This window comes from Bos taurus, chromosome 8, assembly GCF_002263795.3.
Source record: "Bos taurus isolate L1 Dominette 01449 registration number 42190680 breed Hereford chromosome 8, ARS-UCD2.0, whole genome shotgun sequence".
In the NCBI taxonomy this organism is placed as follows: Eukaryota; Metazoa; Chordata; class Mammalia; order Artiodactyla; family Bovidae; genus Bos; species Bos taurus.
The window spans coordinates 78,881,144-78,896,004 of NC_037335.1; the positions used below are offsets into that span (position 1 = coordinate 78,881,144).

At 34.4% G+C, this 14,861-nt stretch overlaps 1 protein-coding gene across 3 annotated transcripts in view; it reads right to left on the reverse strand.

The window, feature by feature from the left end:
• Positions 1-14,861, reverse strand: part of AGTPBP1 (ATP/GTP binding carboxypeptidase 1) — a 199,112-nt gene that overhangs the window by 25,020 nt on the left and 159,231 nt on the right. For all 3 annotated transcript variants that reach the window (XM_010808145.4, XM_002689815.7, XM_059889503.1), the window contains 6 exons: positions 13,431-13,518; positions 9,483-9,627; positions 6,773-6,926; positions 5,549-5,729; positions 4,125-4,254; positions 2,831-2,962 (listed from right to left, as the gene is read on the reverse strand). In XM_010808145.4, the coding sequence (XP_010806447.2) occupies positions 2,831-2,962; positions 4,125-4,254; positions 5,549-5,729; positions 6,773-6,926; positions 9,483-9,627; positions 13,431-13,518 (830 nt within the window). The remainder of the gene's footprint in view (positions 1-2,830; positions 2,963-4,124; positions 4,255-5,548; positions 5,730-6,772; positions 6,927-9,482; positions 9,628-13,430; positions 13,519-14,861) is intronic.

Below are 14,861 nucleotides of genomic sequence, written 5' to 3' on the forward strand. Positions count from 1 at the left end.
TAACATATGGCCAATTAATCTATGATAAAAGAAGCAAAAACATACAATAGGGAAAAGACAGTGTCTTCTATAACTGTGCTGGAAAAACTGGTTAGCTACATGTAAAAGAGTGAAATTAAAACATTTCCTCCCATCATATGTAAAAATAAACTAAAAATGAATCAAAGACCTAAATTTAAGACTGCATACAATGATACTCGAAAAGATCGGCTGATTCTGACAGGCACGTTGCTCTCTATTTAGTTTACCAGGCTGATTAACCTCCTAGAAGTGCTAATTCCAGTTTTCTAAAAACAGGAAAAAGGAAAATTTTAAGAAAAATCCAGCTTCCTTATTTCTCTTATTTGAGATATTACTAGTTTATCTGCTGAGTACAAAGATAATAGGATGATCATTGTCAAGAATTTAGTCTCTTCCTTCTCTATCCCTTTTTGAACATGGCCACTGGAATGATCACATGACTTTTCTAGTTATCTTTGAAAAAAAGTTGGTCAACAAGAGGAAGAGACTGCAAATCAAAGTGCTTAAATTTTCACCACTGTTGGAAAAAATGACTCAAAGCACCTGCCCTATTATTAGTGACTTAGGAGAAGGCAATGGCAACCCACTCCAGTACTCCTGCCTGGAAAATCCCATGGATGGAGGAGCCTGGTAGGCTGCAGTCCATGGGGTCGCTACGAGTCAGACACGACTGAGCAACTTCACTTTCACTTTTCACTTTCATGCATTGGAGAAGGAAATGGCAACCCACTCCAGTGTTCTTGCCTGGAGAATCCCAGGGACAGGGGAGCCTGGTGGGCTACCGTCTATGGGGTCACACAGAGTCGGACACGACTGAAGCGACTTAGCACCAGCAGCAGCAGTTGAGAGTATTAGGAGTTTTTTGACTTACTGTTAACAAATAACTTTAAACTTTAATTTAGCAAAGAGGAGGTGAAGTTATTTTGTAGCCTTTTAATTTTGTTTAGTGCACTATAAGCTTACTACTACTACTGTCCCCTCATGGAGAGGAGCTAAGTTATCTTGCTGAAATTTGAACAATAAAAGTATAAAATAAATAGTACAGAAGTTAAATACAGGAGATATCATGAGGCAAAAGCAGTAGAACTCTGCACACAGAAATACATGCCACAATCTTGTGTAATTATGAAAGGCAAATACAGATTTGGTACCATGACTATAGTTTTACTCCAGCTTTTTGCCTCTAATAAATAAATAGATTCTGTTATTGATTTGTGTATCAGTTTTCTATTGTTTAGACCTTTTAAGTTAGAATCCTGGAGAAGGGAAAGGCTACCCACTCCAGTATTCTGGCCTGGAGAATTCCACAGACTGTATAGTCCATGGGGTTGCCAAGAGTAAGACACGACTGAGTGACTTTCCCTTCCCTTCACAATAAAACTCACAGCAGAAAACATAGGCAGAACACTTTCACATAAGTAGTAGCAATATTTTTTTTTAAATCTGTCTCTTCAGGTAAAGAAAACAAAAGCAAAGATAAATAACTAGGACCTAATTAAATTTAAAAGTTTTTACATAGTAAAGGAAATGACTGACCAAATGAAAAGACAACCTATGCAATGGGAGAAAATATCTGCAAACGACTGAGGGGGCTAATATCCAAATACATAAATAGTTCATACAATTAAATATTGAAAAATAAACAACCCAATTAAAAAGTGGGCAGAAAAACTGAATGGACAGAAAATGGGTATTTTTCCAGTGAAGACATACAGATTGCCAATAGGCATATTGAAAAGATGCTCAACATCACTAATTTGTAGAGATATGCAAATCAAACCACATGAGCTATCACTTCATCTGGGTTATAATGGCCATCATCAAAAGTTCTACAAATAATAAATGATGGAGAGGGTATGGAGAAAAAGGAACCCTTCTACACTGTTGATGGGAATGTAAACTGATTGAGCTGCTACAGAGAGCAGTAAAAAAACAAAAATAAAGCTATCATATGATCCAGCAATCCTATTCCTAGGCATATACCCAGAAAACATGAAAACTACTTCAAAATGACACATACATCCCAATGTTTATAGCTGCACAATGTATAATAGCCAAGACATGGAAATAACCTAAGTGTGCATCAACAGATGAATGGATAAAGAAGATGTGGTACATATATACAATGGAAAATTATTCAGTCATAAATAATGAAATTTTGCCATTTGCAACAACATGGATGGACCTGGAGAATATTATGTTTAGTGAAATAAGTCAGACAGAGAAAGACAAACTATCATTTATTATGTATATTATCATTATATGTGGAACCCCCAAAATATATGTATTTATATGTATATTATCATTTATATGTGGAACCAAAAAAAATAAAACAAATGACTGTATATAACAAAACAGAAACAGACTCATAGATATAAAGAAGCTAATTGTTACCAGTTGCGAGAGGGATGGGGGTAGTGGCAAGATTAGGAAAATGGATTAAGAGATACATACTATTATGTATATAATAAACAAATAAACAGTACAAGGATATACTGTACAGCACAGAGAATACAGTCAACATTTTATAATAACTTAAAGTGGAACATAATCTATAAAAATACTAAATAACCACATAATGCATCCAAAACTAATATTGTTAATCAAGTATACTTTAATTAAAAAACATGAAAAGCTAAACTTTTAAAAGAAACATTTCAATTAAAAAATCTGAAACAGAATAACAAAATGGCAACATTTACTGACTCTAAGTAATTTCTATATGTTTTGTGTTCTGTAGTTTCATGCATGTTTGAAATTCAAAACTTCCTGCCTATTATTATAAATTATAATAATTTATAATAATTACCCTGTATCCCACATCTTCCACAACATCACATGACGCTGCATTATTGTTTGTATGCCACACCGTCTCTTTGATGCTGCACCCATACATAAATACATTCTTTTTTCGGGAGTGACCATGATAATCACAATAAACCTTGAAAAGACAATATATTTTTAAAATTAAAATCCTTCAAATTCATGCACTGCCAAGTAAAGCTAGTTAGTATGAAGCCAATAACAGGTCTGTGTTCCTTGGTCATTTTATTGTAAATAAGCCACCATTTAGTAAGTAGAATTCCTAAAAGTAATAGTACATATCTACCTTTGGAAAGGATTTATGATTAATACTAGAATGGCTAAATCCTTTGCAGGCATGTCCTGCATCAAGCCATCAGTTACACTCTTTCTTTTGTATCTACCATCATTTAAAAAATAATAAATACAATTTTAGGTCAAATGTACAGCTGCATTCATCATTGCCCCAAGGGTTGTTAAAATATTTACCTAACATAAGAGAACATGAAAATGCTCTCATGAAAAACACTTTTTTTAAAGGGGAGGGGGGGAGGATATGCTTTGTAAGAGCACCATTTTAAAAATGGAAAACGGTCAGACTTGCATGTCAATTTTGCCACTCTGCAAAATATTCCATCTTTACCAAAGAAAGATTAAGGCTTAACATGATGGAAACATTCAAAACAAAAGTTGCTGAAAACAGAAGAAATACACAGGCACAGGGTCTCCTACCATGCCTATACTACCTTTCCCACGTGAAACTTAAGACCTACCAGCTTTAGAACTGGCTAAAGAGTTCAGAGAAGGCAATGGCAACCCACTCCAGTGTTCTTGCCTGGAGAATCCCAGGGACAGGGGAGCCTGGTGGGCTGCTGTCTATGGGGTTGCACAGAGTTGGACACCAACTGAAGCGACTTAGCAGCAGCAGCAGCAAAAAGTTCAAAAATAAGCTTCTAGTGCTTTGAGAACTTGGAAGATACATACTTTTACCCTCGTGTTGTTTAAACACTGCAGTCAAATACCTACAACTTACAACCAGGAGTGACCAATGTTCATAAACAATAAAGAAAAATAAAAGGCTCATGAGAATTATAAAAATCAAACCTAATGAAATAAGAATATGGATACACTGTATTAGATGCCACAATTAATATACAAGTGACTGATGACAAAGACACTTTAAAGAAACTGCTTTTGAAACTAACATACAGCTTTTATAACCAGACAATTATTTACAAAATACTAAGCTACCGATCAACAAAATCACCTCTTTGATTATACAAACAAACACTGCCACTTACCAGTGGTAAACGCTTCACAGCAGCCAGGTACTGTAGCAGACCCTTGGCATGATAAATTGTAGGGTGTAAGTCTGGATTTGGACTTTGCCATTGTCTATTCAAATCCTCTCCACTTAAGGAACAGCGGTGACTGTATACATGTAAATACAACAATAGATAAACACTGGTATCAATAAATTCTTATATGCACTCGATTTATTTTATGATTCTATTCCACTAAGTATTTCAAACAGGTGTAAGTGCTGGGCTTACCAAAATGCATGTTATAATCATTAAGTAAACATCTATTTAGCATTTGCTATGTGCCAGATTGTGGGTTACATGCGTTTAAACTGTAGTAAGCTTGCAGGTCAAAATTTTCAAGCTATAGGAAAAATTCTTCATTCTGGGGTTTTGTTCCATACACTATAAAATGTATTCATGGCCATATTTTCCATTCTGACTACATTTCTAATGCTAAAGTTCTGTACTTTGATTGTATTAATTATTATCAAATGTGCTATCTGGACCTTCCTTCTAAAAAAGATAAGTATATAAAAAGTACACATTCTTATAAAAATTCAAATACATTTTCACTTAATTGTAGGTTTTAAGTATTAAACTCACTGAGCAAAAATTTAAGCAAAGAGAAGGTGCTAACAGAAATATAAACAGAATTCTAACTGGTCAATATGTTTCTGAATTAAAACTAGACATAAAAGCTCATTTTAGTTCCATAATCATACTATCTAGAAAAATTATTCTATTTTTAAAATTCAAACATTTCCTAAAACATGATAAATATTCATGGTACTTTTACTGAAATAAATAAAGTATAGTACCCTCAACTTTGGAGATGCTCATGATAGCTAGACAAAATCCCACTTTTCAGAAGCAGTAAAGAGACCTTGGTCTAATTAACACGATAAATGAACTGTACTAAACTATGATCCACATCCACTTAAAAAGTAATCTTCCAGTATTTCCACTTTAAAGAATTCCTCCTCATGTCAGGAAGAAGTTAGCACATGGAGCTAATTCCATATTAGTGGAAAGAGATCCCAGAAAATTCTAAATCTTAGAACAACCAAGATCATGCCACTGATAAATAAGAAAGGAAACTACAACAGAATGATGTGTTAAAAAAATCTTTCTCATATCCTAATTCTGTGATTTTCCTAAAATGATTCAAGCAAAACATACATTTTATGAAATTATATTCTCATGAATAGATACAGAATTTCTCAAAACATATTACTACTACTATACAGTTTAATTTTCATTTAAAAATTTATCACAGATTAATTCTTCACTAAATTTTTTTGTTGTTCTAGAAAAATCATGACATTTGCTTTCCATATTAACCTGGATGCTATTATTTCAATAAGTTTACACAGGACAGCCACAAAAATCTAGAATTTCTCTATAACTATTGCTTAACTTACTTTCCATTGATGACACCATCTGGATTTAGCATAGGGACAATTTTAAAAATATAGGATTCTCGTAAACTCTGAGCAGTAGGGTTATTACTCATGAGATACTCCAATGTTCCTTTCATTACCCAGCTTGCATTAGTTTCTCCAGGATGTACTCGAGCAGATAAGAAAACATACGGACGATTTCCTAAAGTGTACATAAAATCTCAAATTAAAATGAACAGCTACTAAAGTATGTATAATGGTTGACTTTGGCACTTTAGAAATATTTCTACTCAACTGTGAATACTGATATAAAATCAAATTAGAACTCACTATGCACCTACTATTTATAAGTACTGCACTAGGCCCTCTAGAGAAAACAGATATAAAACCCGTGTAAGCCACATCTTATATGAAAATAACATATTAAATAGTATTTAAGTCACTTATTTATTTCCTAATGATTAATCTAAATATAAAATTAGTTCTTTAATATTACCTTGATTTCATAAAGAATAAGTAGCTGGTGAAATATAGATAAAATATAAATTTTTCATAAAGTCATGGGGAAATTAAGGAAAATATAATCTTATTTCTGTTTTATAGTCACTATGATAAGCACAGAACAATAGGTATATCTGCTCAGAGATTTACAAAGAAACTAAACATTTAGATATACAAGTCTACAAAATAACACTCAGTTCACCTGCTCACATTTTCATGAATAGCAAGTGCCTACTCTTTCTTGAAAACACCTTCTAATCAAAATTAGAACAGTTCTCTTATATACGTATATATATCTTTTTTTTTTTTTACCACAGCTGTACATTTGAGACAACTTAAAAAATATAAATGACGGGGAAAAACAAGTAGCTATTCATTCAGTATTAGCATCAAAACACTTGGGGGGTTTCTGATAGTTTTATTTATAAATAAAATTAACTGTAAATTCTTAAACGGATGGTATAACTTGTTATATTATACTTTGAGTATGACTTCTAAGAATAAGAACTACAGTATATCAATATCAAAAGAGACCTTAGAGGTCACCTCAGGCAGCTCCCTCATATTCAAGATGAGGAAACAGAGGCCTAGAAGTGGGCCCAGGGCTAAGCAATAACAAGACCCAGACTAGCACCCAAGGCTTCTGATGCCTATTCCCAGTACTACTGACCTTACAAAATACTTATGAAGCAAAGAAAAATAAGTAATAATGATTGGTACTGCGAGTGAAGAAGACAAACTTACTGAATTGACAGAGATGTTCATAATAATTAGACTCTGGCATTGCTGTTATAGTCACCAAGGGACAGCTGTTTCCAGACAGGGTTTCACATAACACATCTTTTCGAAAATAGATTTGCTGAGGATTGTGTGCTGACTCCAATTTTTGAAGATGCATCTTAATAAAAATTTAAAAGCAAAGTATACAATCATTTAAAACCTCCCTATGATAAATAGGAATAAATGCATCCAGATCTCAAACAGAACTAAATGCGAATCAGATCAGGTTCCTAATCCCTTCTCCAAAACCCTCAAGGGCCCAGACGCACTTGAACGTCAGTATTTGGGGAACTCGAGAAAGGGGACAGATACGGTTTGGATAATGTTAATAGTGCAAAGTGCAATATAACCAGCGGAGCTGGCGGCAGCAGCCTGTAATCAGCACGTTATGATTTCTGCAGCAAAACCTATGAAGAGTCACTCTAAGTGGAATCAATATTCTAAATAAGCTCACATCAGGCCAGGCTTTGCCGACAACTGGGTTATGAAAATACTTTTGGTTTCAAAGCCTTCCGAATTTTGAAATTTTGTGACTGTAGATCTGTTAACAGCAACCTAAAATATGGAGAATGAAAATCATGTAGCACACATTTTAAAAAAATTTTCCTGATTTCAAGATTAATATAGGCTCATTGTAAAATGCCTGGAAAATATAAAAAGTACAGGAAAAAACTTAGAACACCTGCAATTGTATCACCTGGAGTACTACTAACAATAGCCAATGTATATAAAAGAAACTGTAATTACATGGAAGACTTATTATAATTTGATTTTACCACTTGATAATTTATACATAAACATAAATATATTAATAATTATAAATACTATATCATATCATTAAATATGTTCAATATATGTTTTTTGAAAACACAAGCTTTTTATACACCAAATATAAACTGTTCACTCCCTTATGTTAAAGATATTTAGCTGGTTTCCAACTTTTGCCTATGTTCATTCACATAATCATGATTTACTGGGTGATCACTATTTCTTGGCTGGAAACTGTGCCAGACACTAAGGATACAACAATGAATAAATGGACTCTGCCCCCGAAAATACAGAGTGCTATGAGGGCTTATAAAAAGGGAGAGGAAGCTTGAAGGGTCTGGGCAGTAAGGAAAGGTCTTCCAGAAAAAATTACATTTAAAGTGAGATCCAAAGGATGAGTGAAATGGATATAAAGTGTGCTGTAGGCAGAAGGAAAGTATACAGGAGGACCATGAAATAATAATTTTTTAAAAAGGACACAGCTAGAACAGAAAGAAACAAATCGAGAATTTAACACAGAAGGAAGGGCTTGGTAGACCAGTCCTTCCCAAAGCACAATATTTGCACTACTGGTAATTAAGACAACTAAATGGTATGTGGATAACCTTCAAATTTTTTAAATAGGTATTTTTACTGTGAGTTAAAAAAAAGTTTGGCACATTAAACCAGTTATTTCACAGATATTAACTCAGAATGAGGATAATCTTTAATATTAAAAGATAAATATTAAGTAAATAACAGTTCATACAGTACAAAGAAATGGCAAAAACTGTGCAAAATAGAGAAATGACTAAATGCGCCATGGTAAGAATTGTAGATTTCATACACATGGCAAGAGAAATCACTAAGGAGTTTTAAGCAGGGGATCTATATGACTAGACATGCCACCAAAGAGTCTTCCTGCCACAGTGTGGTAAAACACTGATGAAGAAGAAAGGGGGTACAAATGAAATTTAGGACAAAAGTTACAAAGAGGCTGACCCAAGTCCAAGTGAGAAACAATGGTAATGCCTGGAAAAGATCACGGTAGTGGGACAGGAAGAAAGCAGGGATACTTAAAATGTATTAAAAAGGTAATGTCAGTAAAGAACAGAAACAAAAGACTACGTAAATAACAACACTTTATGTTTCTGATGCTATGTTATTCAGCACAATAAAATAGCTGTTTATACCTTTACTGCAGATTGTAACTTTATTAAAATAAAGTGAACTCATTTAATCCTCTCAGCCTTGATATTTCTTTGGCTCTGTGGACTGTGTTTTCCTCTCATTTTTCTCCTCTCTAATAACTTGGAAGCTTGTTTCTAATCACAATGTTCCAATTTCTTTCAATTGATCATATGAAGCTTCATGATCCTTGACTATTAGGACAGACATTCTGTTCTGAGTATAAATCTGTCACAGTAATTACTTGAATTGTTTGCTTTAAAATGCAAATAATAAAAAAATCTTAAAAGAACCCACAAACAACTCTTACACCCCATACTCTAAGCAATCTGGATCTAGGACTCCATATGAAATCATTAGAAGAAATGAATTCACTACAGAGAAACTTAAATTGCATCCACATTGTCTACTGTTATATTTTCTAGGAGATTCAATGCTTCTCACTAAACAAGTTGAAAATTCACCTAGTTAAAATTTTTAAATTTGGATTTGTAGATTTCTACTCAAAGATAGAAAGCAAAAACCATGTCATTTCTGTAGTATTTCTATTAAATAAACATAAAGACTACATTCCCATTTTACTTTAATGAATTCAACAAATACTGTATTATTTTCTAAAACTGTCAACCTTGGACCTTTTTATTACCTTATTGATTTATTAAAATAATATTTCTTTTATTACCTAACACATATACATACAATACAATAACGGTTGTAATATAACGTAATGAGTTCTCACCTGCAAAGTTGAATATGTATATGGATAATGATAAGCAAAATAGCACACATCATCTTTATGTGGAAAATTGACAGTAAATGTAATTGTATAGTAGGATTTTCCCTTTTGCCCACCTGCAGCAATTGAACTTCTTGAGAAGTGATTTCTGCAATAGAAAAGCATAAAATGTTATTCATCCACACAAAAATTCTGATTTTTTTCTTATTTTATTAAACAGAACTTTTTTGGGGGGGAGAAAAACCATGGTTTGTAAAAAGTTTAATTTAAATATTCTTAAAAATTAGACTTGGTACTAATAAGGAGAAGGCAATGGCACCCCACTTCAGTACTCTTGCCTGGAAAATCCCATGGACGGAGGAGCCTGGAAGGCTGCAGTCCATGAGGTCGCTGAGAGTCGGATACCACTGAGCGACTTCACTTTGACTTTTCACTTTCATGCATCGGAGAAGGAAATGGCAACCCACTCCAGTGTTCTTGCCTGGAGAATCCCAGGGACGGGGAAGCCTGGTGGGCTGCTGTCTATGGGGTCGCACAGAGTCGGACACGACTGAAGTGACTTAGCAGCAACTAATAAAGCAGTTAACTGCTATCAGCCAACATCATGACTTTCCATTTCTGGATGTGCTAATTAAACAGCTCCTATTTTATGCATCAATAGAAGTTTTAGACCCCCCATTTTTTGACAGGTTTATACATTACTGGATCCAGGCAGTGATGAGCAATGGCTGCTACAGCCACTGGATGAAAGGCTGACAGATCAGACAGCAATATCTCAGTTCACTGATCAGTTTTAAGATTACAAAAAAAAGAAATAACCAGAAATGATATGTTTCCTGATGTGATACAACAGGAATTTCCTGCACCCTCTGTGAAGTATTCTTGTCAGAAATGAAACCTGGAGTTGACCAGGCTTCTAAATCTAACTATGAGTTTAGAAAACTGGTGAGAGGGAAGAATTTAGAATTTATTAACACCACAGGGATGCAATCAGCAAAATCCAAAATATGGGAAATCCAGCATGACAAATGATTTAGTTTCTTCAATAAATAAAGGATAAAGTTAGAAAGAGAGAAAAAGAAAGCCTATAAAGTAAGAGACTTGAGAGACGTATGAAGAAAAATCAAATGCAATGTGTGGTCCTTTGGTTGGTCTGATTTAAACAAACCAACTATAAAGTTAGATTTATGAGACAAGTAAGTCTGAACACTGACTGGATATTTTATCACATTTAGGAATTTTCTTCACTGTGCTAACGGTATTGTGGATAGATTGCCTTAAATATGTATCTCTAATGAAAAAGACTTTTGAAGTATTTATGGATAAAATATATCGGAAAATGCCTTTAAAGATTCAGGGTGGAGGTAGGGGTGAAAGCATAGCTAAAATAAAACCATGTGTTGATAATTATTGAAACTTAGAGATGAATACATGGGGCCTCATCATCCTATTATTCACTTTCGTAAATGTTGGAGATTTCAATGATAAAAAGAATTTTAAACTATATTATTTTCCAGACTTTGAATATCCCTGAGATATGATGACTTAATTTCTACCAACTTAATTTTCAAAATTCCAAATCACCTTGCATTATTTAAGCCATGAACTGAAGAAAAGCCATGGCCTAGAGATTATTTACTCATGTACACAGACATTCAGGGCAGATCACATCCTTAGAACTACCCTGGGATCAGGCTTTCTAATGTAATCTTATGAGAATAAAGCTTGTAATTAATGAAAATAAAAGAACATTGACCTAAAAAGCGGTATAGTTTTCATTAACTTAGCCATTATATCAGAGAAGGAAATGGCAACCCACTCCAGGATTCTTGCCTAGAGAATCCCATGAACAGAGGAGCCTGGTGGGCTGCTGTCCATGGGGTCACACAGAGTCAGACACGACTGAAGCGACTTAGCATGCATGCATTCATTGGAGAAGGAAATGGCAATCCACTCTAGTATTCTTGCCTGGAGAATCCCAGGGATGGAGGAGCCTAGTGGGCTGCCATCTATGGGGTTGCACAGAGTCGGACATGACTGAAGTGACTTAGCAGTAGCAGCAGCAGCAGCAGCAGCCACTATATCTTGAATAGATACTCAATGACAAGGTGCTAAGAGTTGAGGAAATGCAAAATAAGGTCCAGAAGTAGATCTTGCCAACTCTTTTCCCCCAAAAGTTTAATATCTATTTGGGGGGGGGGGCGGTGTTCATGCCACCACATTACAGCTATGGATTTTATAGGTTATATTTTCTCATATACTTATGGAAGGTAGTTTTATTCTCATTTTACAGATGAGACAAACAAGCAGCAGAGGACAATGCAAAAATAGCAGTTTTTAATACCCTTATGTAGATTTCAGGCTTGAGGAAAGCAACTGGAGTAGTGTGTGTTACATACAAAGTGGTTAATAAATATCTGTTGAATTAGCCTGAATTCCAATTCCAGATTTAGCAGTAGCCAAAAGAAAAAAATAAAAAATAAAGAAACAAAAATCCTTGCCATCACCTCTTACATAGAAAAGAAAAACAACCCCAGATGCTATGACCATTCACTTTACAATGTAAAAAGAAAGTATTCATTGATGATTTTTTATTGTGTAGAAGACAAGCATGAAGGAAATAATACTTTTTGAAAATCACTGTTTCACCCTTTAACATTTTAAATCAATCTTCTAAAATCTAACCAAGCACTTCCCAGACAATCACTGCTTCACTTCAACTTAAAAGGAAGATATAAATGAGGGTATATTTTTATGTTAGCCTAACATGAAAAGAAATATGAAAGTTATTCAGGTGAAAAAATTACATATAACATTATACTTCTGTTCCTCATTTATTCCCTATTTATTTTGCTTAAAAAAAATGGGGGAAACTCGGGGGCGGGGCTCGGCGGCCGTAGTGCGAACCATGGGAGGCGGCTGGTGGTGGGCTCGAGCCGCCCGCCTTGCCCGACTCCGCTTCCGTAAAAAAAAAAAAAAAATGGGGGAAACTCTACTGAAATTAATTCCAAGGAGCATTTCTTTCTTAGAAAGTAATAGCAGTTAAGATCTAGGTTTTCCAAAGCCCTATCTAAATCATTAAAAACATCAATACAGTATACTAACGCATATATATAGAATTTAGAAAGATGGTAAAAACAGCTTAATTTTAGAAGGCTTCATCTACCTGATAAAACTATAAGAAAAGGCATACTAGCACTAGTTAAGCACAATATAAAATATTAAAAAGTCAAAATCCACTAAACAGAAATCTCAGGATTAAGATTAATAAGAGCAAAGAAACAGGGATGTTAAGTGCATTCAATAGCAGACAGAAATTATCTTGAAATGTATTACAGGCAGAAACAGTAAAAATGGAAAGCAAAGCGTATGATAATCCTAGATTACTTAGTCATGAAGTTGAGGAATAATCCAATTTTGCCACTAAAGCAATAAATGATTTCTAGCACTTACTTCTAACTTGATAAACAGATCACCTGTTTGAAGTCAAAGTTGAACTGGCTAAACTGAAGCAACCTACCTATAGAATACATCTCCAACTAAAACACTGGAAGTTAAAATGAGGTAAACATTTGTGTGAAGAAAAAAAATTATACTTAATATCATCAGAACAACAAGAAACCACTGTAAATTATTTCCTAGAGTTTCTAATTTTAGTCTTCCTCAATGAGGTTCCCAAAGTTTTACAGCTATAAAAGAGCTGAGAACATATCTAAATGGGAGAAACAAGACTGGACATATGTCTGTCTACAAAACACATTTTACTGCCACTAAATATACCCCCTAAAATGAATCTCAAATTATAAAAAAAGAAAACCTTTTCTGTTAGAAGTAATACTAAAGCATATCATAATTCAGAGAACACATTATCTCTTTTATCCCTAAACCGAAATAGGATGAACTAATATTTCCTTCTATAAACTGTTGTCCTGTTATTGTCAGAATACTTACTTATAGTAACAAATGTCAGTCCCCACACGAATCCACCATGGTCTAGCATTTAACGCTTCCTGAACCGAATACATGAGTGGTTGCATACCTTTGATAGAAAGAAAAAAGAGAGAAAACTCTTTTCAGAATTTTTGAGTTAAAAATTAATCCTGTCATTTTAGAAAGCACTAAACATTCATGAAAGTTAATGAATATACATTTTGGTATTTCAACATGTATTTTTTAAAAATCTGAGATGTGTGTGTGTGTGTGTATGCACACACTCAAGAATGGTTGACTCTTTGTGACCCCGTGGACTGTAGCCCACCAGGCTCCTCTGTCCATGGAATTTTCCAGGCAAGAATACTGGAGTGGGTTGCCATTTCCTATTCCATGGGATGTTCCCAACCCAGGGATCAAACCTGTATCTCCAGTGTCTCCTGCATTGGAAGGCAGATTTTCTATCACTGAGCCACCTGGGAAGCCTGAGATCTTTCTCAAAGATCTAAGAACTGGTGCTTTTGAACTGTGGTATTGGAGAAGACTCTTGAGAGTCCCTTGGACTGCAAGGAGATCAAATCAGTCCATCCTGAAGGAAATCAGTCCTGAATAGTCATTGGAAGGACTGATGCTAAAGCTGAAACTCCAATACTTTGGCCACCTGATGCGAAGAACCAACTCATTAGAAAAGACCCTGATGCTGGGAAAGATTGAAGACAGGAGGAGAAGGGGACAACAGAGGATGAGATAGTTGGATGGCATCATGAACTCAATGGACATGAGTTTGAGCATGCTCCGGGAGATAGTGATGGACAGGGAAGCCTGGAGTGCTGTGGTCCATGGGGTCACAAAGAGTTAGACATGACTGAGCAACTGAACTGAACTGAAATCAATGAATGATATGTTTTATTTCCAATTTAACTAAAATGAGGTTACCACTTCAATAAGTGAAAAGTCATTTAACATTCTGCTATTACCTTTTCTATATTAGATCTATCTAATTATATATATACAAATTACACAAAAAATTACATATACATAATATATATTATATAAAAATTATACATATATTCCTCATAGCAAGTGAAAAAAAGAATAAAGTTAAGTATTATCTCCCCTCCAACTCTCCACAGATTCCCATCTACAGCAAGGTAAGGAAAACAATGCCAATGAACCGGCATGATTGTTTTCTTCCTCAACAATAGGTGTTTAAAACCACGCAGAAGGAGGGAAGGGAGAAGGAGGAGGGACAGTTAGCAAAAGCAGGATTAAATATATAGTATATTTTCTTAGGTAGTTTTAGAAATATACTTTCACATACACTTTAAAATCATTTAAAAGGTTTCCAGGTTTCTAACTGGAATTAATGAAATTTATATGCTAATTTTGGAAAGGTTCACAATTTTTATTGAAATCTGGCTCAACTTTTTCTTAAATTATAACCTAAAGATA